General features: G+C 38.0%; 1 protein-coding gene across 2 annotated transcripts; it reads left to right on the top strand.

Moving 5' to 3' along the window:
• On the top strand, positions 1 to 24,459 carry PEX2 (peroxisomal biogenesis factor 2). Of its 2 annotated transcripts, none has more exons than XM_040587114.1 (2): positions 1 to 338; positions 19,692 to 24,459. In XM_040587114.1, exon 2 carries the CDS (start codon positions 19,714 to 19,716, stop codon positions 20,626 to 20,628), a length of 915 nt encoding a protein of 304 aa, XP_040443048.1. In that variant the 5' UTR covers positions 1 to 338; positions 19,692 to 19,713; the 3' UTR covers positions 20,629 to 24,459. The 2 variants fall into 2 exon arrangements, with proteins under 2 accessions (XP_040443048.1, XP_040443049.1); XM_040587115.1 differs by lacking the exon at positions 1 to 338 and adding an exon at positions 7,726 to 7,901.
• The last annotated feature ends 1,032 nt before the right edge of the window (positions 24,460 to 25,491 follow it).

Raw genomic sequence — 25,491 nt, 5'->3', positions numbered from 1 at the left:
AGCCCCACACTTCTCCCCGGCAGAGACGCCGTCCCAGGAGCTCTTCTACGCGTCATCTCGATCTCCCAGAGTGCTTCCTGCAAAGCCACTCTAGGCGCTTACCTGCGGTAACGCGTCTGTGCCACAGCCGCTCTAGGAAGCAGGAGCTGGCTCTATGACCCGGTGGGGCCTGCTGGTGGGACGGTGCCCGAGGGCCAGGGGCGGTAGCCGGGTGAGAGTTCCCAGGGCAGCCCGAGGAGGCTCGGTCTGTGCAGGCCTCCACCGGGAGCCTGGAGGCAAAGTCCGTCGCGCCCGTGCCCCTGCAGAGTCCCGGCGGCCTGGGCCCACCGGCGGCGCAGGTCAGTCGGGGCGCGGGGCGGGTTGAGGCGGGGATGCTGCAGGCCTTCTCGGCCAGCGGAGCAGCGGCGGGCGGCGCTGCCGCCGTGCGGGGGCTGCTGCCGGGGCCGCGGCCCTCCATGGAGCCCGGCCAGGCGGCGGCGGCGGGCCGGCGGGGCAGCCTCCCTGCCTTAGCCCCGGCCGCGTCTCCGGGCCGCGTCTGTAGACGCTTGTGCTTCGCCTCACGCTCGCTGCGGGCGCCTCCGCCTCCCGAGCCCCGCGCCCGGCCTGTCGCCTGTTGCGTGCCTCGGTGCGCAGAGAGACGGCGAGGCTTCCAGTTAGGCCCAGGGTGTACGGGAGGAAAGGACGGAGCCTGGTAACATGCTCTGTAGAGAGGAAAGGGCATAATATTCTGGCAGAGGGGTATTTTAATCTGGATTGTTACTCTCGTATCAGATGAGAGAGCCAGCCATTTATAGACCTCCAAGGGTCTTTCCTATGACTGCCTGCTATAGGTGACAGCTTTCCTGTAGGTGCTGCCTGCTAAGGTGGCAGTGGCACCTTTTTCCTTTCTGAAAGTCCAGTTTTGTGCAGCCTGTAAGTAACAAATTGTTAAATTTGCCACAAAATTAATGTAGATACAGCCTGAATGGCCAGCATGTTCTTGGCAGAGGAGAGGCCCACCTGTGATATAGTCCATACCGAAAACCACAGCACTATATATTACTTTCAGTGCCAAGGTATATTTTTTGTATCGTCCTCCACCCGTCAGTAGGAGGGAGGTGTTCACCATGGTCAAAGATGGGTATGGCCAGTTTGTAGTAAAATCTGATTCCAGAATATTTATCCATTTGCCTGATGTTACTGGAAGCTGGTGAATTCTTGTCTAACTTTCTTGGAGCTGTTATTAATATGCCTCTCTGCAACAGCTGCTGATGAAGTTTTCACTTGAAGACTAGTAATATTCTTTATGGAGATCTTTTATCAGTGCTTTCTTCTACAAACATTTTTTCTTTATACTTCATTTTCTACTCATCAGCAGTTTTTCACTTCGTGGATGTCTGTCATCACTGGTTTATTTAATGAAGTAAATAGTAGGAGGACAGGTGAAAGTGGTGTTGCTGGGACATGAGTTAGAGCAGGAAATAAACTATCAAGGGGCATAACAGTTGTCTCCTCTGGTATGTTTTGTTGTTGGTTTTTTGTTCATACTGCAGGTAGCTGTCAATTTCAGTTACTTGCTGTGCAGTTAGAGGGATAACTTCGCACCTGTAAGATGTACAAATGAACTTGTTGAAAAAGTGATTTTTTTTATTATTTTTTTTTAAATGGAATAGACCAGTAGGGTACATAATCAAGAGTATTAGAGGAATTTGACACTTTAATTTTTCTGATCTTTACTAAGGAAGCAGATGGTCATGTCAGTATTGGAGTAATTATTGTGGTCACTAGTGTTCTAGTACTAGTTGCTAGTAAGAATAATGTAATGAAGTTAAAAAGTTGTATTCTCCACGAACCCTTTCTTTGGAGAGAGTAGCTCACCACTTGTATCTGTAGTGATGTATGTGGAGGAAAAAACAGTGCTGTGCATGAGGTACTACCCCATGAGTAGTCCAGTCCAAACTAATTTCAGTTTTCTGTAAAAAAAAATTTTAAAAAATACTCCCAATATTCTGCTATCCTATACACTGCAGTAATGTTTTGAAAATTATTTGTCATCTTCTGGGTAAATCGGGTATTATTTTATTGCTAGAACTTGTTGGAAGTTTGTGTCTGCCTGTGCAAACATACTCTTCAGAAAGTAGCATTATTATTATTATTTTTATTTTCAAAAATCTTAGTATTTTAATAGCTTATGCATTTATGCTTTACTTACCATGATGCCTAGTATTCTCCATATTGTTACCGATAGTCGGTGAATTCAAGTGGAATACTTTAAAGCTATTGTCCATGAACATTTTGCAAGGATCTTCTGAATGGAAAGGCTGAAAGAGACAGGGTATTCAAGTATTTTTGTAAGTGACTATACGTGTGTGTTTATATATATATATAAAATTTATATTTTTTTAAACACCAGTGTTATGGTTGGTTATGAATTGAGTACATTTACTGAGTACAGAGCATAATAAAATTGCATTAATCTGGGACTGAAGCAGCTGAAATAACTCTTTACTTAGAGTTTTGCCTTTACTGTAAGGCCTTTAACTTTTAGGCCTGCTTTGGTTCAAACTTGTGGATTTTTTTATTTCTTGAGATTATCCTTTTCACCAAATGAAGAAAATCAGTTTCCATTAAAGCTTTAGTGAAACTTCTAGTGTTGATATAATAGAGTACATAATTAAAACTACAAATCTCTGCATGAGTGGTGGAGTATCTTTTTACTTATATTAGAAATGTTGAAAACTGTAAAGTAATGGTGGTGAACTTACATGTGTATCTCTATGCTTAAGTCTTTCATAGCTACCCTTAGAACTTAGTACAGCAGTTGTTCAAGCATATGAAATATTATCCTCTGTATTTATTTTTTAAAAAGTTTTAATTTCTCAGGTAATGGGCCTTCAGATGCATTATGAATCCACCCACTGATTAAAAAGCTGTTGGGTAGTTGGAATGGTATGCCCCAGTTCATGTTGGTGGATTATTAGGGATTAAGCTAGATATATGGAATGTCTGTATTGTGCAAGGAGAGTGTTTAGATTTGGGAGGGAGTTTTTTTCTTTGTTTGAGAGCTCTGTGTATTTGTCCTCTATTAGATTCTTTTATTAATCCCCCACCCCATGACTCTAGGCATAATGTTTTTTTTATTAGAAAAGGTAGTGACTCACAGAAAGGTTTTGATACTTAACTTTGATTCAGGACATGTAGGAAGCAAATGTTATTGTAGTGGACTAAATAAAATTCAATTAAAACTTGCAGACAGGTATTGATAGTACATAAAGACTTTGTTAGACCCTTCATAGAATAGAACGGGAAAGGTAATTTTTATACTTTAATAGTTTTTGACACTGTTACTAATCTGAGGACCTCCATTTGTTCTTGTAACATCAAATGCTGTGGTACAAGTCAAGAAAGACATTTGATCTTCTCTTGTGTTTAATCTTTTATAGTCTTCTAAAGCAATAATTCTGAAAGTTGCTGAAGGCTGCTACCCAGAGAATCTTTGGGAAGGAAGGAGGGTAACAAGTTTACAGTTATATATTAGCAATATCAAAAAATATATTTTAAAATAAATTACTCATCAAGATGTACATAATCAAAGGCTGGAGAGTGATGTCTGAATTCAGTATTGATGTGTATCCACATATAGTAATGAAGCACATGTTTTTTCAGAAGAAAACCCATAATTTAATTACATATTCAAAATGGGAGAGAGTGGGAATGTCATTCCTTTTCCTATTTTTTTTTTAATATGTGAAAGTGATTTCAAAGCCATGAGGTTCAGAGAGAGCAGGAGGAGAGAAAAGAGGGAGGAGGTGAGCAGATGTCTGAAAGAAAAGTAGTAGTAAATTAAACTCTAAACAAATCAGTTGACAGTTTGAGGTTATAATGTAAGAACCTGTTTACCCATGAACAAGCTTTTGAATTGAAAGATAGTGCTGGATCTAATAAGAAATGTTCTTCATACATGATCAATAAGCTCATTCTGGGTTAATGTCAGTCTAAGGAAGAATAAGATATATTGCATTATTTTTAATATCTGGCTTCTAAAACTTTTTAGATATTTAATGATTTTTGTGCAGAGAGGTGTTTTGGGTTTTTTTAAGACTCTCCAGATAATATTTTTTAATAAAGACATTCAGCATGTTTGTTTGTTCAAATTTAGCTCAGGTCTCTTTTAAGCAGTATGGTCCCTGGCAGAAACTAATGTAATCTACTTCTTATTCAGTTGGTTAGTTATATTAGTGCCTGCTTTCTTTGAGGGCCTGGCCTAAGTATTAGAAAGCACAATCATTGCCCTGGACTTCAGGAGAGCAGACACTGGCCTCCTCAGGGATCTGCATGGGAAAGTCTCATGGGATAAAGCCCTGGAGGGTTGCGGGAAAGCTGGTTAGTATTCAGAGATCATGTCCTCAGAGCTCAGGAGCAATCCATCCCAGCAAGGAGGAAGTCAGGCAAAAATGCCAGTGGTCCTGCATGGATGAACAAGGAGCTCGTCACAAAACTCAGACATAAAAAGGAAGTCCGCAGAAGCAGATAACCTTGGAAGAACATAGAGGCAGTGTGAGCATGCAGACAAGTGATTAGAAAGTCATTTCCAGGCAGGCTTTGAAAAGTCTGGCAAGGGATGTCAAAGGCAACAAGGAGTGTTTCTGGAAATACATCGGTAGTGGAAGAATGACTAGAGAAAATCACTGCTAATTGGGACAGGGGTTCTGGTGAGACAGGATGTGGAAAAGGCTGAGGTACTGATGACCTTTGTCTCCATCTCTGTTAGTAAAGACCTTCAGGAACTGTGGAACCCAAGGGGAAGTCTGGAGCAGAGCAGGTGTATGCTTTGTAGAAGTTTAAGTCAGAGAATACTTAAGTAAATTGGATGTATATAAGGCTCTGGGCACTGATGGAATGCACATATGAGTGCTGAGGGAGCTGGCTTATATCACTGTCGGGATGCTCTTGGTAGTATCTGATTGATAATGGAAACTGGGAGAAGGGCCTGAAGACTGGAGGAAAGCCAATCTCACGCCTATTTTCAAAAGGGCAAGAAGGAGTATCCAGGGAACTATAGGCTGATCAACCTCACCATCGCCCTTGAGAGTGATGGAAGGTGATGGAGCAGTTAATCCTGAAAACCATTTCCAGGCACATTAAAGACAAAGTGACCAGGAGTAGTCAGCATGGATTAGCCAAGGGGAAGTCATTCGTGACCAGCCTGGTAACTCTGTGATGAAATTGGTAGATGAGGGGAGGGCAGTACATACTGTTTCAGTCAGGCTTTCAACACTGTCTGCAATGACTGGGTGAGCAGGCAGCGAGATCAACATAGGACTTGCTGAACGGTTGGGCCCAGGGTGTGGTGGTCAGTGGGAAGTCTAGTTGGAGGCTAGTAACCAGTGGAGTACTCTGGGGTCAGTGCCAAGTCCAATACCATTTAACATCATCATTAATGACCTTTATGATGGGGCAGAGTGCAACTTCAGCAAGTTTGCTGATGACACAAAACTGTGAAGAATGGCTGATACGTCAGAGGGTGGCGCTACCATCCAGAGCGACCTCCACAGGCTGTAGAAATGGACTGACAGGAATCTTACGAAGTTCAAGAAGGGAAAGTGCAAAGTCCTGCACCTGGGGAGGATCAGCACCATTCCCTGGTATCAGCTGGGGTACAACCATCTGGAAAGCAACTTTGGAGAAAACACCCTAGGGGTCTGAGGGACACCAAAATGAGCCAGCAATGTGCTCTTGTGGCAAAGGTGGCTAACGGTATCCTTATCCTGGGCTGCATTAGGAGTGTTGCCAACAGATCAAGGGAGGTGGTTCTCACTCCTCAGCTGTGGTGAGGATACATCTGGAGTACTATGTCCAGTTTTGGGATCCCTACTATAGGTGAAGACTGGACATATTGGAGAGCCCAACAAAGAGCTACAAAGGTGATTAAGAAGCTGGAGCATGATTCCTGTGAGGAAAGACTGACAGAGCTGTGACTGTTCAGCCTGGAAAAGAGAAGGCTCAAGGAGGATCTTAATGTATATGAATACCTCAGAGGGAGGGTGCAGAGGGAATGGAGCCAGGCTCTTTTCAGTGGTGCACAGTGACAGGGACACAGGTGATGGGCACCTGCTGAAACACAGAAAGCTCTGCCTGAACATCAGAAAACAGTTTTTCACTGTGAGGGTGACCGACCACTGGCACAGGTTGCCCAGGGAGGTTGTGGAGTCTCCGTTCTTGGAGATACTCAAAAGCTATCGGGACATGGTCCTGGGCAACTGGCTCCAGATGGCCCTGCTTGAATGGTCAGGGATTGGACTTCATAAGCTTACAATAAACACACTTGTCCCTTTCTACTTGCACCTGTTAGCACATGTATAAAAAATTAAAAGTGGGGGGTACTAGTCAACTCTGATGTTTTCTCTTTTTTTTTTTTTTTTTTCTTTTTCTTAGCTTGTGATAGATACACAAGCAGTATTTGGCAACCCACCAGTAGGCTTTCACACACATACTTCAGGAAATTCAGGAAGGGAAGCTGCTCTGTACTACTTTAGAATGATGACAAAAACAGACCCCTTTGCCAGTAAGTTTCAAAAGAGGCATAGTTTTCTTTAAATCACAAGCAACTCCATTCTATAAATATTATAAAGTGTCTGTTGGTCCTTTGCATCATAAGTATGCTTAACTCTTTATAAATATATTAGTCTTATACGTATGTTTCGTGAATACTGAGCTGAACAACTCATAATATCAAATGTGAAAAGGATGTATTTGTACTTGTATGTAATGTGTGCAGTTAGAAGATAATTCCATTAATGAAAATCAGTCTTTCACTAGAATACCCTAATGTAAATTTTTCCCTAGTAAAGTCTGGTTTGCAAATGTTAGCTTTCCAGGAACAACATCTGAATTCACACAATTTTTTTAGAGCATGCAGAGGCCTAACTTGAATTTCCAACCTAAATGATGCTGTTGCATATGACTGAACATGGGAATAGACTCAATCTCTACTGTACAGCTGCTGCAGTTAATGATGACAACCCCTACAACTTGTTAAGTCTTCTGGACTGTAGCAGGAGGTTCCTTCAGTATGGTGTTTTCAGGCAGCTGCTTCTGCTGTTTTGAGGGGTTTTTTTTGGCTTGTGTTTTTGTGATGGTGGTTGTGGTTTTTTTCGTGGGGGGTAGGAGTGGGTGGATATGGTGTTTTTTTCCTTTTGAGACCCAATACAATATGTACTTTTCCCACATAGACCGGTGAAGGGGGAAGGAGAAAGGGTGTAATGCTGCAACTCTCATTTTAACTAGTATGCTCTCAACACCAGCTATTCAAGTAGTAAAGTTAAAAGCAGCAAATAATAATAATAATAATAATAAAAAAAAAAACCAACCTGCGTGCCTCTAAAAAGCTGCAGGCTCATGAGTCAAATTGTGTTGTTACATGGACAGAGAAAGTAGCAGGTGCTTTGTCCTGCAGCTTCTCAGTTGAGCTAAGTGGTTCCTGCAGCCATGCATATGACCTATATCTACAAGCATTGTCAGTTCATATCTAAGCTTTGTAAAAATTTTCATGAGGAGGAGAACAGAAGGGATGCTATTTGTAATGTGCCTCTCTGAGATGGTGGTAGATTGATGGGGTTTGTGTGGGGTTTTTTGTTTTGTTCTGTTTTGTTTGGAGGTAGAATGCAATAAATTTGGAAGTTTCAGATTATTTTCAAAGGGAAACTAAATGTAGATTTTTTCAGAGGAAGAAGGGGCAGAAATTAAGAGACATAAAAAAAATCTTTGAGATGGAGGAAAGAAAGGACAAATACATGATGTGGGAAGAGAGAGGAATTATGGCAGTGGGGCAACTCTGGATGCAAGGTTGGCTTTGACTGGACCTGGGCACTTCCTCCTTTCCCTGCAAGAGAGGACCTGTGGAGTTTGTTTGGCCTTTAGAAGTAAGTTGAATCACTCCTAATATTCATTGTGCTTGTATCAGTAGCTGTCTGGGAACAACCTCTCTAAAAATCCTGTCTCTACCACTGCTTATTTCCACCATTTCTGTTTTTGCTAATATTGGCAATGGGGTTAGAAAAGAAAGGAAATTATCCAAATTTTAATGCTAAGGAAACTTTAAAAATAAATTACAAAATAATAAGTAGAGGAGCTGACAGAAGACACCACAGGAGGGGCCTGGCAAGGAGAAAGAAACTTCTCCTGGGAAGGGAATTAATATAGGGCCATGACACTGTGGGGCACAACTAAATCATGAAGGGGAATTCAACTTGGAATTGCAGAGGGATTGTAGAAACTGTCACAGTGTACAGCTCAGGCTGCCTAGTAAGGAAATTATTATCCCTCTTCTAAACTGTTACTTGTAATATGTATGTGCAACCGTGCCAGTGGATTCTAAAATGCTAATGAAGTTCTAGGATTGAAGAAAATGTGGTGAAAGCATATCAGTCTTCCCTCATGTGCTTAAAGTTACCATAATTACCAAGTAATAAAACTGTCAAGATTTGGGGACACTGAGCATATCTAATTTTCCCAGCATCCTTATTAGTCACTGTGTATGCCAAACATTTTAAAGTACAATCACAGCAAAGGTAAGAGTGGGGAGGGATCACATAGTGTCACTGAGACAGAGTAGCCTCTCATCTGCAAATCTGCATAAGTCCTACAGCAGACTCGTACAAATAATTCTTTTTTTTCTTTTCGTTTTTGAAAGACAGAAAAATTGCATTATGTTATTTATGATGTTATCCTTGCACATTCATCATGTTGGGTTTGAAGACCATGAAAGCAGTTCTAGTTACATGAAAGACTTGGGTTTCTGTCTTGCTATGGACCGGTGATGGGTATAAGAGTATGATACTGAGATTCAAAGGCAGCCACTTTCATGACTACCTGTTTTTCCTGGCCCTGATGCTCTTCATACTGGTACTGCACGTGCCTTACCTGGTGCTGTGCTGACCTGTTTTGAACCTAAGCTGCAGAAAAATAAATTTAAACAGGTTTATTTTCTTCCAGTTTAACATGCAAGAACAGTTCAGTAGAGGATCAATTGAGTGTTGGTGCTAGTCTGTAAGAAAATGTGGCAACACAGGTCAAGGAAGACAGGAGTGACTGTAGCTGTCAGAAATTACATCAGCTTATGTTTCTATAGAACACAAGCATAAAGAATGAGACATGTGTCAGGTACTCTTCTTTATCCTTCCACCAGTTAAGGGTTGTTGATTATAATTAGATCCCATTATTTGTGAGTTATGCCATGTGATACAAAGCCAAAACTTAAAACTGACAGTGAACTGGCTTGTCTTTTTATTGATGCAGGGCCTTCTTGGCTTTAACATATAGCAAATATATCTAGTTTGTAACAGCATTGTTTTTACATACCGTTCTCCTTTCCACAGTAGAGATGTGGACAGAGGTTAATTATGAGTTAGCTGTGCATTTAGGACAGATTTTACCTTTCTCATCTAGTTAGTACTTCTAATAAAAGGTTAAAGGACATTATGTTCCTGCAGTGTAGTACATGGATCAGCATTGTTATACTTGCATATTGCTGCATATTCATGACTGTGCAGTTGGTATGCATATGTATGTAAAATTGAAGGAAGCTGGAATAAAATCTGGGCACTGACTGTTTCACAACTGATGAGCTTAGGGTGTATAATGTAAAATTTCAGAGTTCTGTCATCTGTGGTAAATTGTGTCAGAGTATACAGAACAGGCATTGCTTCTGAATCCCTTCTGCATATCTTCTCAATCTTCATCTTGGCATCTCCATACCTATCTGGCGATCCATTCATATGGATCAGACAGGTAGGAGCAGAACAGAAACACAGAGCTGTGAAATGGGAATTTGTTAGATACCTTTCTTCCATTTGAAACTGCCTTAAAGAAAAAGTAAAGGCGGGCATGAAAAGGATGCATGAAATTGGCGTTGATGCTGTGCTTGACAAATAAGGCTGTGTGACCCTATGGCACCCTTACAACAGTGAAAAAACACATAGCATGTCTGTCATGAGGCATAAAGCCAACTTTTCAGGTAAGTAAAAGTAACCAGCAAATTAAGAGTTAAAGCTATAACTGCCCACGGTGTGCTCACAACCATGCATTAGTGTTCTGTCTTTGAACCATTCTGAAACGGAGCTGTATACTTCCACCACCATGTGATGTTTCATGTGCATACACAAGGAATGGAACACCTACTAAGCTTTACATCCTTTCCACTTTTACACATGTAATGCAATAGAACTTTCAGTTATCGATCCTTAGACCAGAACCTTATATCCTCATCATTACCAAAATCTCTTCAAATGCAAAGGTTTCCCTGTCATCTGCTGATATGGTCATCAGTAGCTGAGATCTTCATTTTTAACACAAGGGATCCTTATCTTTCCCATGTTCTTATACCTCCTGATACTGGTTTAATCAGAGGTGTTGCCCCTTCGTTGAAAGGGGCAATTCCTTCCTAGTTAACCATCACAGCTGCAACTCTGTTAAGCTTCTCCAACCAAGTGCTCCACCATGTTAATTCAGCAACAGTAAATGTAAGATAATTCCCATTACCTGGTTCCTAAGAAAGAGTCGATACTCTGTATTTAGCATATATTTGGGCTCTTCATCTTAGTGTTCAATGGGGGTTTTAAACCATATTTTTTGGAAAGCCTCAAGTTACAGTGGAGCTTGATTTTTGTTAAGCTTTTGGGTTCTCCTGTCAGTGATTTAATTAAAAGGAACTACAGTGAGATTTCATGTAGTACAGCAGACTGGGAATTTACAAGCAGAATTGACACATCCCTTTAGAGGTGAATTTGCAATTTGATGTACTAAGGAGAGGGATGACAAAAAAGAAAAAAAAAGAGGAAATAAGTATGGGGGAAGAAGAGGATGGGATAAAGAATAATGGTCATAGAACATACTACTTGTTACATGCTTATCTTTCTATTTAGTCCAATAAATGAAAATTAGGACCATATCCAAAAGGTTGGTAGGGTGATGCTATCTATGGCTTTTATGTTACAGGGAATACAGATGTGCTTTGAGCTTTTGTAGCCTTAAAATTAACATAAGAGATTTTAGACTAATTACTATGTAACTAATATTTAAAATATTACCTATACTATCAGATCTACTTGTTTGCATCTAATAATCTGTCTTCTGAGAGTGCTTACTGATTACAATTTTATTTTTTTTGAAGTCAGTGGAAGCTCTTAGCATTCAGAGTATCCTTAATGGTAGCCAATCATGTCTTGGTTGCTAGCATGTATCAAGGCAATACATTACACTGATGCAGGGTTTTCAGTTTCCATCAAATACTAACAGAAATGACTGATGTACAGTGCAGCACTTTCCAACTGCTCTTCATTACTGTTTTATCAATTCTGTCTCTTCAGAGCTGGTTTTGGTTCTATAACTTGAAGTCCTAATATTTTGACTCTGGCAGGTAGTTCATGGAAGAAAAGTCAATGAGCTATTGGTATCCCATTTTATGATATCCAAGTTTACTGACTTAAAGTTGGAAAAGCAACGTGTGATTTGGATGTGTCTTGGACTTGGTCTTTGGACATTAAATGTAACTAGCATTTAAAATTCTGAATTTGTCACTAGTTGCTCACGCAGCCTCCTTAGAGAAAAATCCTAATTTCATCTATAGGATTGATTTGTTTTTCCTTTATTTTGTCTATTTTGAGAAGTAGTCCTGCCTTCCAGAATTAAAAGAAATAAATAATGTTTTCTGTGATTGCAGTGTATTACTGGTTTTTCAATTCATGTTAGTAGTTAGTCCAAATGATTAAAGAATCAGTTCATATTCTTTACAGAATGGTAGGTATTTAGCTGAAGTATACAGAAATCCAGACAGTAATACAAAATCAATCTTTTGTAAGGTTATTTGGGGTAATGATATAGTAGTGATAAGTTAATTTTACAGTGATTAAGAGACAGCACAGTTGGGGCTCCCAATTAGACTTTGATCTGAGGATATTTCTCTTTACACTTGATGAGCAAGAAAGATGAGAATTAATGGTAAGACATGAGGCTTTGAGCAGAAGGGGTCCAGATTCTGTGTTTTATTAGGAGAGTTGGTGTATCCAGTTAATTTTAAAAATTTTCCTTTACATACAATTTGATTTCTTATCACTTAAAGTTTATTGATTGCAAATTGGCATCTAAAATGTACTCTTCTATTGAGAGTAACTGAAAAGAACAGTTAAATGAAATACTTTTTCACAAAAGAACCCCCACAACAACAGGAAAAAAAAGACAAAACAAAAACTACGAAAAAACCTACCTGATTTTAAACAAAAAAAAAAAAAATCTCAACAGTCTTGTGGTTGGCGGAAAAATTGTTTTCATTGCTATCTGTTGATACCCTAACTTTGTGAACATAAAAGGAGGGATAGTAGAGCCACGGGTATGGCTTGCAAATGCTATTGCTCCACATCCGGTATGGCAACACTGTATGCGCAATACCAAATGTACTGTAGGCGCCTGAAGAAACAAGAAACTGTGCGTTAGTGACATTTTCTACAGAGAGGGTACAATTCTTAGCATGCCCACCACATACTACTTTCCCCTGCCAGTGTTACAGATCTGCATGCTGCGACTTGGCAGAATCTAGTCTGAAAAGGCTAAAAAATGGTTATGTTTAATGTATGTCCTGTTGTTTCTTTGTGTTGAGATAGTTTATAATAATTATAATGAATGTTAAAGAGACTTGATATATCAGGAATTCTTCAGTGGCCTGGAAATCGAAAGAATTGTCCAGGCAAAAATAATGCAACATGATTAGCGATGAATGTAAAGGAATAGTATAGGAATGTTAGAATAACATCAGTGAATCTAAAGAGTAAAACAAGTTTCAATTTACAAAGCACAAGAAAAGATCCAAAAATCTAAGAGGAGGCACAAAGGGATAGGTCCATTACCTAGATCTGTTATTAAATAAGAAAGGAGAACAAGTAACAGATTTTCAGAGACTGGTTCTTTTATAAAGAGATATATTGTGACCAGCTACTTTCATAAAATTAATCTTAGGAAATAAGAGTGGAACCAATTCACAGAAAGAATAGCCTAAGGAATCTTAATATAGATGTGCTCAAGTGGCAAATCCTAATAAAATTCATCCTAGAATGATTGAGGAATTAAGTACTACTGATTTTTTAATTTATTTATTTAATGTCCTAGAGGATGAAAATGGCCAGCAAAATGGGTTTGTGTGTGTGTTTTGTGTCTCTGTACTCTCCTGTTAAGAGAGTTATTGAAGCTGTCGGTTTCAATTCCGAATAAAGATTTGGGAGTAAATATTTTAGCAATTAACTTGTATCTAAAAATGTGTAGAAGAGAGATTGTAGAACAGCCAGTATGGTTTGACATGATGTGTTCATATGAAACCTCAGTCTGTTTCTCCTCAGAAAGGATGACAAGCTTAGTAAGTAAGAAGAAAACTTCAAGCCCAATACAGCTTAATTTTAATAAAGTCTTTTTCCCTACATAAGCAAGCTAGAGAAACATGGTATCAATACTATCTCCATTAGACGCTAATATTATCAGCATCAAGTTGAAAAATTGCCTTTACAGAATAATTATCTATAGTACCCTGTCAAGATGAAAAGGCATTAATGAATTGGATGATCGAAGAGAACACACACTTACTGGAGAGGGGTTGAAAGTTTTGGGTTTTTTATAATTTGTTTTGAACATAAGATCTGATTCCAGAGTAACTCCTGATGAATTTGAAGAGAATCTCTGAAATCAACAAGATTAAAAGCAATATAGGCTAGCATAAAGCACTGCATTTAAGAGGAAGAGATCAAATGCCTTAGTACAAACCAGGAAATAATAATTCAGACAGAAAAATGGCAGAAGAAGATTTGAAGATGTAGTGGACCTTGAGGTAAATACTTATGCTGCTGAAAAAAGTAAAGGTGTATGTTTCTGGAGGATCATACCAGGTATGTTGTAGGAAAGAGGATGTTATCTAATTTGGCAAATCATGTAGTTGGTCCCCTCACATGCCTGACTGCTTTTTCCTCTCAAGAAGATGCAGACAAAATGAAAATTCTTCTCCATTGAGGTTACTGTATTCTGTGGAAGGAAAACCATCTTACTTTGTAGTAGGGATGCTTTAGACTGAATATGAGAAAAAGGTCCTTTATAATTATTAGGGTGATAAAACACTGGAGCAGACTACCTAGACAAAGTGTGGAAACAGCTTTCTTGGTAGTTAAACATCTGCCAACGTATTCTTGAGTCTGAATTCATACTGAGTTAGGATTGCATAGTCTCCTGTCCATTCCATCTCTGCGTAAGTACAGTCTCAGACTACGCGTTTTGACAGCACAGAAGAGATTATCTAAAAGAGTTAAATCATGAACTTCATGAAGTGCATGGGTGTGCTAATTCCTGCATCCTAAATACAATTTTAACTTAGAGCAGTAAGGAGCCAAGTTCATTTTCTACTTAAAATATATTTTTATTTGGCTTCCCAAAAGTGTTTGGACTTATCATACTTCAAAATATTTTCAAGCTTCCGCATATGATATATGTCTGTCTTCTAATGATTAGGCTAGAAAAGCAGGAAATGCAATTGCAGTAGCACAGAGACAGTAGAAACCCCTTGATTACTCATCCACAGTGGAATTGCCCTGTGGAAAAAATGGTACCCTAGAGGTTATTTGGATTTATATATTTCTTCAGGCAAAGTTTACAGACCTGTAAATTTAAATGTAGAATTTTTGTGGGTAGAATGCATTGACAAATATGCCTGATGGTAATACATCTCATACTGATAGTCCCAGTACAGGTCAATAATAATGCTTATATTGATAGCAGCTCTGCAGGAGATGTTACTTGGTATTATAGCTAAAATCCATGTTATCCCCTTAATCATAATTACATTAATATTGACAGTCTGTTGACAATACTCATATTACTATTGATATATTTCTGTCAATAACATGTTTCCAAATAAAATATATTCATTCATAATTTGTATGATGCTCAATAACAGCACTAACATGTACCAGAAGAAATTCCTCTTTCCCTGGTGATATACAATAATTATTTTATTGTTGGTTTTGTTGCACAGTGTACTATACAAGTGGGGTTGTTCAATTGTTTAGTTTAAGAAAAAAAAACCAAAACCAAAAAAACCCACAAACCACAACTATAGGTTATTTTAAAAAGAAGCTATGTGAGGGTTTTTTTCTGGGAGACAAATTTTTATTTTTTTTCTATGTGATATCTGTGATGGTGTAAAATCAAGGTAGAACCTTTCAAGTGGTAGTCTCTGGTGTTTTGTTTTAAAGTGTATTTATGTAACAAGTTAATCACACATCGACCTTATTATGTATCTTCACCTGATTTTTGACTGTTCTGTTCTGATCATATAAGCTAAGCCTGATGGCATCCTAAACTGAGCATTGATATTTGTCTCTTTCATTACTGAGTGTACATTTCCTTTAACTTTTTTTTTAAAAATAGAGTAGACAACATAAGGAAGTTAAAACATTAAGGACATGACAAACAGATTTTAATACAGAAATATGATGGAAAACCAGCATTCTCTTTATAGTCTGTATAGCTCAGCAGAATATGGAATACAAAAATAACACTAAAAAAGTACAAGTTAAATGTCTGACACTTAGAGGCATTATCTGGTTTTAAACCAGGATAGTTTTCATTTATTACTGCTCTAGGACCGCTATTTTTGAAAACAGTATGAACTGAAAAATCTAACAGATTTCTGAAAGGATTCTGTATAGAGGAAGTAATTTTAAAAGGTAAAAATTTATTATCATTTGTTTATTATCACTTGAAAAAATGAACAGCATAGATAAAGAATATAATGAAAAATTCCTACTATAGCGAAGTAGAGAGAGACTAGAATTTAGGCATCTTCACTCAGTTTGTTACCCACATCATTAGGACGTTTGCAGACATCCTTCATACGAAAATACAGATCTCTGCTTTCCCTTTTAATGTGGGAAGTATCTACCCTGTATGTGCAGTAAAACCTTAAACCAGTTTGGAAGTAAGCAGAGTGTGTGGCAGAATGCTTCGGCCTGTATGTAGCAGTAAGCACACTGAAATGTGCTTACACATTGAAGTCAAAGTTATATGGATATAAGCTTTTAAGTAAGTAACTTGTAGGGACCCGTTAACAGCCATAGCCTATGGCAAACTTTCAGTGGTTTTGGCAACAAAGAACTTCAGAACAATGCCCAGTTTTATTGCTTAAATTGAGAATGCTTACCTAATTGTTCTTCAAAAAGGAAGCTTTCCTTACGTAGGAATGTTATAAGCATAACATCTTTGTTAGTTTTTGCCTGATACTCTTCCTTTTCCATATAGTTTGTATAAAAGTGACTTCAAAGTAGAATCAATCTGCTAGTTGATAATTCAGAAAGAGACATTAAATGTCACAGTTAAAGAGTATATATGGTGTTGATTCTAATTCTTTTAAAAAGGGGACTTGTTTGATTTTACAGAATTTCAGTAGTTTAACAAACAGTGCTTGGACTTGGTTCAAAAGCAGTTCCCATTTTCTGTATACAAAGTTCTAACACATTCTCACAGGTTCACGGAAGTTATTTCCTTTAAATAAAATTCTATAAAGGATCATGGACACGAAAAAAAAAATATGTATTGTCACAAATCAATTAGTTTCTACAAGAGATGCACCAATTCTTGAGAAGATCAAGCTCCAAATTTCAGGGAAGAGCTTTATGACACCTAGGCCATCCTGCTGTGAAAACTGAGAGTAAATTCAATGTTAGAACAGGTAACTTAGGACATTGGTCAAATTTTAAGAATTTCCAGAGCTGGAGATTTTGCAGTCCCGGTAGACAAACTGTTCCAGTCTCCATATCTCCAATTAGAATTTCTTATGTAGCAACTTAAAACCAGTTGTCCCTCTTTCTTTCACTGCATTTCACAAAAATGTTTGACTTAATCTTCTCTGCAACCTTTAGGTAGTAGAAGATTACTATTAGATCACTGCTTCGCTGCCATATCTTTGAGTTGAACAATATGAGTTCCTTCAAGTTCTCCTTATATATCAGGTGTTGGGGCTCCCCGATGATGTTAGTGGCTGGACTCTTTTTCAGTTTGTAGACCTTTTTTGTAATATTGATAAAGAAGCAAAACTGGACTTAGTATCACAGGTATAGACTTACCAATGCCAAATAGAGGGGAATAAGCACATCCTTCTAGTCTGCTAGCTATACACATGCTAATGCACTCCAGTATTATTGATACAAGGATGCACTTGTGACTTGTGTTCGGCTTGCTGATTACCAGAATCCCCAAGTCCTTTTTTGCAAAGCAGCTATGCAGTCAGCTCCCAGCCTACAGTGATCCATGGGTTTTCTTGCGTATTTCATGATCCATCATAATCCTGTGTGTTTTACCTTTTCCTTGAACTTAAGAAGGTTCCTGATGACCTATTTGTGACTTGCTGAGGTTTTTTTTAGATTGTTTGGCTGTACTGGGGGGTGGAAATCTGCACAGATTTAGCATACCTTATTTATGAGACATCTACAACAGCAGTTTCTCATAGCTCCTGGGACAGTGGAAGACAGCTGGAAAAGATGGTTGAATAGATGTTGGAAAATAGTCTTGGTAGATGGATCAAGAAAGCTGTTTGATGTCTCTTTCAAACAAGTTTAACATTTTAAAAGGGAGTTTTGTGTCTTGGGAGTTGTATGGAACACTAGCAGGAGGGTAACTGAAATGAGTAGAACAGAGTGAAATGAGTAGAAGGGACTGAGGTGTTACCAGAAGTGAAGACACTAGACTTTTAGGGGTTACGAGTGAGTAGCACTAAACCAGAGTGGCAGGTTCCAGAGCAGACACTTATCAGAGGCTGTGGTTCCTAAAATGGGAGTGGGATGAGAAGATGAGGGTTAGAAGGGCAGATATTCATTGGAGCCGGAGTTTTTGAAGTCAAGATCCAGTATGGCTTGAACTAACTCTTTGATCACAAAGTGGAGGAGGTAGGTTATTGGGAAGATACTGGATAACCTCACTTCCTCTGCTTAGGTACATGCTACAAAAAAGGCAGAAGTGTGAGAGGGACAGACCTGGATATACTGGCTTGTATACCCTTGTATAGTGCTTTGTCAGGCCAGTGCAGGTTAATGAAATGAACTCCATAGCTGTTTGCCCACAGGAGATGGCCATATACTACCTTCATCGATATTTTGCTTGCTGACAAGAAGTTTAAAGAAACTGAGTGGAGCTACTGTATGACTTCCCCATGTAGTCAGTCTTAGTTAATTGAAAACTACTATTGTACAGGTTACATTAAGGACAAAATTGTATTTCCTGTTGGCTTTGCATGATTATTTTCCTTACAGACGTGACCAATTATAGGTGTAGAAAGCAATAGGAATGATGCAAATAATGTTTTATACTGGGTTTTAAAACTTGTGGTGCACTCTGTGTCAGCAAACAGTTACTGGTTTGAAGGATTTCTCTTTTTTCCTTTTTTTTTTTTACCTTTGGTATTCTTAGCATCGTTAGCAACCATTCCTATACAGGATCCTGTACAGAATCTTTTATTCAAAGCAGTCTTGTGTTATAGCAGGTCTTCCTTAAGGATTTGAAGCACTTTCTTCTGTACTTTCTCTAGAAGGCTGTTGACCCTTGCTTGTCAGTTATGCAAAGAATCTGGTTTAGAAAGTTAAATATGTTGCATATTACCTGAAATATACCACTTCTCCTATATCACTTTAGGGTTTTTTTATGTGAATGAATGGAACCAAAAATCAGTTACCCCACAATTTTGCATTACTGAGGCATCATCTGTATTTTGCTCTTGTGATTTATTGCATATTTTTTTTAGTCACAGAATTCCATATACAATAACATTTAAACTAAGCAATTTAAACAAAAAAATATCTTTCTCTGTAATGCTTGAACAACAAGAGTATACATTTGTTGAAGTGGCTAGAATACATTAATCATCTTGCCAGGAAATTTGTTACACGACAAGTAACACAATCCCACACCTGTCAAAAAACTCTAGAAAATATGTGCAGGCTTCAGTGATGTACTGTATGATAATTTATGTCTGAATACTGAATATTTCTTGAATCTCATGTAGTGATTCTTCTCTAAACAAATCACTGCCTTTATTTAGCAAGTTTATCATTCCCACCTTAATTTTCATCCATATATTTTTGTGTGTAATCTTAACTTTGTTAGTATTTCAGAGATTTTGCTTTCAGCTGCAGCTACTGAGGTATTCATATGGCAATATTTTCTATCCACCCCACTGTTCTCTCCTAGGTCTTAGTCAGTATGTTAATTTTCCCTATTTCTCCATAAAATACTATATAGTTTTACAAGATAGTTTGATCTTCTATGTTAAGGTGCAATTGAACATTACAGTTATACCCAGCATGCACTTATTTATTTATTTATTCAGCAAAATATTAAATCTGTCGAGTTTTCTAAATATCTGGAAGGTGTCAAACATTTCTCTAGAATAAAATACAAATATTACCATTTGTGAGAAATAGTCCAATATAACTTCTTTTGAGATGCAATTTTACACTGTTAATGTAAAGCTTCCTGAAAGGACTTGAGCATATTAATACAGCATTCTGAAGAAGCTTTTTTGTTATTTCTTGTTTACTACTGGTATATTAGAACTTTGTTATCTTTAGTAAGAATAAAAATAGGAAATGTTTCATTATGCTAAAATCTGTTTGTGTTTATTTGTTTATTCCTAGAAAGTGGGGGTTTTGTGAAGAAATGGCCTCCAGCACCGGAAGTGAAAAGAGTGTGAATCCTGTGCTAAGAATAAGTCAACTTGATGCTCTTGAACTAAACAAAGCTCTGGAACAACTAGTGTGGTCCCAGTTTAGCAGCTGTTTTCATGGATTTAAACCAGGAGTGTTGGCTCATTTTGAACCAGAACTTAAAGCATTTTTATGGCTTATATTATGGAGATTCACTATCTACTCTAAGAATGCCACTGTGGGACAGGCTATTCTGAATATTCATTACAAGAATAACTTATCTCAGACAGAGAAATACCAGCCTCTGAGCAAACACCAGAAGTTATGGTATCTTATTTTCACTGTTGGCGGAAGATGGTTGGAAGAAAGATGTTATGATTTATTTAGCAATCGACAACTGCAATCATTCTGCAAAATTAAGAGTTACATTAACTTTGGAGCTGGACTTCTTAAACTTTGTGGACTTCTAAATTTTTTGATTTTTCTTCAGAAAGGAACATTTGCAACGCTTACAGAACGCATTCTAGGAATTAGGTCAGTTTTTTGCAAGCCACAAAGTATTCGTCAGGTAGGATTTGAATACATGAACAGGGAACTTTTATGGCATGGCTTTGCTGAATTTTTGATCTATCTGCTACCACTTATTAACGTACAGAAACTAAAACTTAAAATTTCTTCATGCTGTTTGCCTATTGCAGATGTTTCCAATAGTGAAAACACATTAGCAGCTCACTGCAAGGAATGTTCACTATGTGGGGAATGGCCTACTATGCCTCATACCATAGGCTGTTCACATGTTTTTTGTTACTACTGTATTAAAAGTAACTATTTATTTGATATGTATTTTACATGTCCTAAATGTGGCTCAGAGGTACACAGTCTTCAGCCACTGAAATATAAAATTGAAATGACAGAATTGCATGCCTGATACAAGGTTGATTTGGCTTTATACTCTACGTGAAATATTATGTTGACAAGATTGATGGAGAAATTCAGAAATTATTGTAAAACAGACAGCTTAAAGATAGTTTTGGAGACTCTGTAATTTGTTGTAACATACGTCTTTACTAGTCTTATTTTTTTACTGAGTAACTGTGCCGACTTGCCTCTCTGAAGAAAAGAAAGGAGTTCACCAGCTCTTTTACTCTGTCAGACTACTTGATCGCAGTTTGCTACCCCTGTGTTGTGAAGTCATTCCTCCTTAGATCTAGAGTCTGTCAGCCTGCCACTTCTTAACTGCATGTTATATACTCCCTCAAAGATAGAGAAGATGCCCAGTAAGCTTTTACTCATTTTGTGGATTTTTCAAGCTTGTAAAAGCTTCTGCCATTACCAACTTAGCTAGTAGATAGGTTTAGTGGAAGGGGCATCCTTGTCAAGCCTAAGGAATAATTTTAAGTTTGAATACTTTAAATTTGAATCCCAGTGTGGTGTTCTACTGTGAAAAGGAAAGGTATAAGATTAATTATCTCAGCAGATTAATAATAGTTTTCATCATATTCAGCTATCATAACAGACCATACTCTTTCTCTTAAGTCAGAATTGCTTTCTTATCAATAGACCATAAGCTTTAAGTGATCCATTTGGTAGGCAGGTAGGTACTCCACTTCCTGTGCAAATACAGAGCACCTTCTAGAACTTCATGAGATGACTGAACTCATTTTCTCAGTTAGCTATGTTTGTGATCTTCAGTGGTGTATATATGACCACCTCCCACTTCTTACCTATAAAGCTGAGGGATGCAATCCATCATCCATTGGAATGTGGCAGCTGCCCAAGGTAACCCACATTATTCTGAGTCAGAGACACTGGAGAAAATTGTTTACTCACAAGATGCTTACTTTGGGACTTGCCACTCTTCTATTTTTGGTGTGGTCAAGGTGGCTACCAAACCTTTCTAAGAAGTCACTACCACACAGAAAAAAGATCACACACAGTTATGGGCATGTAAACTTACTAAAATAGGTAACTCTTCCTGTTCTTGACTATTACTATTTGGTTTCTCTGTTGGCTTTGTAATGTTTTTATTATTCCCTGGTTTAACACTTCATCCATTTATTCTCTGACCTGATTTTATAAGATTTATATAAGATATATATATAAAAGATATAAATTTATAAGTTTTAAAAAACAGTCCTTTTTTTAACAGGAAGTCTTACCCAGAAAGGTCTCATTAACACAAAAAACATTGCGTCCTTTTTCGGCTCTTGAATTCTCAAAAATGTGTACGGTTAAATTGAGTAAATCACTTTATGGTGGCTGTGTTCTTGATTGGCTGTCATCAGTAGTCAGTCCCAAAAATAGTATGTAACAACTGACCCAATATCTTTGATCTACTTTTATGAAATGGTTTATTACATTCTTGAGTATCTGATTAAAACAACCCACGAGCCTATTTGTTTGAAGATCTTAAATTCTAGGGTTTGATCTTTAGAGTGACACACAGCACTTTCATCTGATGCAATTAAATATAGTTAGTGGGTTTGTAAGTATCTTTGGGCAGCCCAGAACTTCATTAATTCTGCTACTGTTCTGTGAGTCAACAGAGACTTCAGAGCAACTGCTTCCAGATACCGTGCCGCAATATATCATTTGCCATCAAGTGTGTATATCAGCAGCCTGCCAAATTTCTGTAACCATTGCAATTTGAACCAGCAGGTACAAATCTGTCTTCATTAGAAGCATCAATACTGGCGAGTTTGTTGGAGATGATCCTGGAGTTACTTGCTGGTCCTGAAGTGATTCTGTATGAATTGTCCTTCCACATCACTTAAAAGCTCTTCCCAAAGAAATGTATTGGCAACCCTGACTTTGGGGTGGGCTAATGTCCCAGAAAGGATCATCAGCATTTCTGTTACCTGTCCCTTTAACTATCTTTATTAAGATTTGTACACACTCGGAATCCATTGTTCATAGTTTATAATCATAGCAGATTTCCTGTGGTGTCTTCATTCCTTCTGAAGTCACAGTACAGTATTGTGTCACAGGAGCATGGGTTTTCTATATTGGACTCTGTTAGCTGTGATGTTTTTCTTATGTGGGAGTTATTTCCTATTTATAAATGTTTTTTTCCTGAATATTTAAAGAATGTTACCACCTTCTTGTTCATTCCACTCTCTGTCCTGCTGTATGCATTTCCCAAAGTTGGTTTGTCTCTTCCAGCTTCATGCAGATGAAATCCTAGTAAAATGTATACTCTGGTTTTCATCCCTGTTACAGTATCAGTACAAAACCTGTTTCTAGAAGTTTTGTACCTCTATTGTATAGCTGTCTTCTGCTGGCAGTGCTATATTGCATTTGGCTTCCCTGGTTTTCTTCTGGAATTTAACTTCTGATACTTATGATGGCTTATTATACCAAAGCATTGGCCTACTATTGTAGTACCTCTTCGTCAGTGTGTTAGGTTTGTAGCTCATATCACTGACCAAGTTTGTAAAGTCTACGTCTTATGATGTGTATAAACAGTTTGCATTACCCTAAGATCCTAGATCCTAATGTGTGGGTTTGCTTCTTTTATTTTTCCATGCGAGTTAGCAGGTACCATGCCTTTCACAGAAATAGAAGGTTCGGGAAGAAAGTGGTTCCTTCTGTCAGGTATAGATTGGGGTTTTTTGTTTGTTTCTTTGTTTTAATCTACCATATGGTGAAACCTTCACTCTGTTGTAGTCACAACTCAGATTGATGAGACCAAGGTTTCAACTTGCGTATTGAAAAGCTCCTTGCTATGAGGTTAGCTTTTTAAGACTTCAAAATCAGTACTCAGCAGCTTCCTTACAGCAATGTAAAATCAAAAATACACTTTTTTTTGTATTGTAATTCTGTTTTGTGATGTCTTGTGCTATATAAACTGCAGAAAAGTCTTTTTTGAAGATATTAAAGAAAAAACATATTTTGCAGACTAATCAAAGGGTAATTAATTTTACATACTAATTGTGTTAATAATTTGCCCTCATAAGCATTATATCTTCAGGTTAAAACTGCTGTAACAAAGGACATCTAGTTATGCTTCCTGCAGTAATTTTGGAATGTTAATCTCTTCAGTCATTTTTTCTAAACAAAAGGGTTTTAGTGTTCAGCTACCATGAGAATGTATTTCTGAGCAGTCATATATGCATCAGTGAAAATGGTAAATGCCTAGAATTTAAGAAAGCTAAAGGACCAGAACTTCCAGTCTTAGAGTTACAGCCCTGTATTAACAGTTTTATTTGTGCTCTGTTGTGTCTTTGTGTGCTATGTGAATGTTTTCATTGTATCAGAAATGTAAAAAATGAAGCCATAACTGGAACAGGCTATATTAATAAATATACTAGAAAACTTTTCATATCTTTGTTTGAATGAGAATTACCAGTTTTAACAAGGTGTGATTTTGGAAGCATTTAGATGAAAACAGTAAGCAAATGCTGACTTCTTGCTTCCACAAACCACCACCACTCCATCTATTCTATATACTTTGAGAGGTCTTAATGTTATGGAAGACTGAAAATCAGGAGTTTGAGCATCCTGTAAAAGAAATTACAGGGGTGATACCTGATTTCTGCATTACCTGGGAATATTTCTTTATTTTTGCATAAGCCTGGAATGTGATAGGCAAGGATGATCTGGACAAAGTAATGAAGAGAAGATGTTAAAGGTGAAAGAAGTGTATTTCCTAAATACAATCCAATGAATGTCCTTATTTGAGAATATTATTACAATTGTTATCTGGGATGTATCATTCTTATGAAAATCAAGTTTACAAATAAAAGATGCTTCTTAAGGAGGTTATGAAGTTTTTCTTTTTCCTAAGAGACTTTTTGGAAGGGTAGTTATTGCTTATTCAATGGTTTGTTTGTCAAGTGATTTTATGCTTTAGCATTTGTGAGACTAAAATGCAAAAATGCAGCTAGTTTATAGTTGCAGTTCACTTTAAAATTTTCAATTTTAGGTTCCAAGGCAAATTATCTTTTTAATAATTCTAGTTTTGGGCAGACTAGTCATAGCAATGATTTGTTACACTTTGCTGACTGGTTGCTAGGAAGCTGTCTTAGCCTGTAAGTAAAAGAGAGTATTGTGGCATGACTGGACACACAGAATAGGGTCATGTGGTTATTGCTATGATAGATATTAAAGCAGATGGTCATTTACTTCTAATAACAAAAATATGATAGTCTGGGCTATGACATGCAAGTCACAGTGCATACACCCAAAACACTAGGGAGCAGTTTCAAAACGATGCTTCGTTCCTTTTGAATTTCAATGCCGTGTGCATTCCCAAGAAAAATTTAGTAGAATTGGTCAAATAGATTACAACGCCCTGTCTTTATCTTCCCAAAAGTGTTTTCCTTGTTGTCACCATCAAAACATCCACTTTAATTGTTACTGCAGTCCTGATAGTTTCTGCTATTCCAGGGGGGGGCTACCTCCAAGGTGGGATCTGATGCAAGCCTGGCAAGGTGACCCAAAGCATAAGAGGTTTGTTGAAGGGATTTCTCTCAGGCTGGGACACTGGGACCAGATGGCTACACAAACATACCGAGATACTTTCAGGGCATCTACTAAGGCCAAGCAGTGAGCTTTTCCATTGCTGGAGCACACCTGGGGTTTTGCACCTCTGCTCATAACTGCCTGTTCACTGCACGCAGAATGCAGGCCCATTCAGACAGGAGATGTGGGCAAGCTTATGCAACAGCAAGAACAGGTAGTTCTAGTTCTTGCAGGCAGTTTTTCATAAAATCCATAGTGGTATACCTCTCTGATCCTGAGTCTGCTTGGAGAACAGACTGGTGCAAAGAATAGTAAAGTTGGCCAGTGT

This window comes from Falco naumanni, chromosome 3, assembly GCF_017639655.2.
Source record: "Falco naumanni isolate bFalNau1 chromosome 3, bFalNau1.pat, whole genome shotgun sequence".
NCBI lineage: Eukaryota > Metazoa > Chordata > Aves > Falconiformes > Falconidae > Falco > Falco naumanni.
This window is presented reverse-complemented; position numbering and strand designations above follow the sequence as displayed.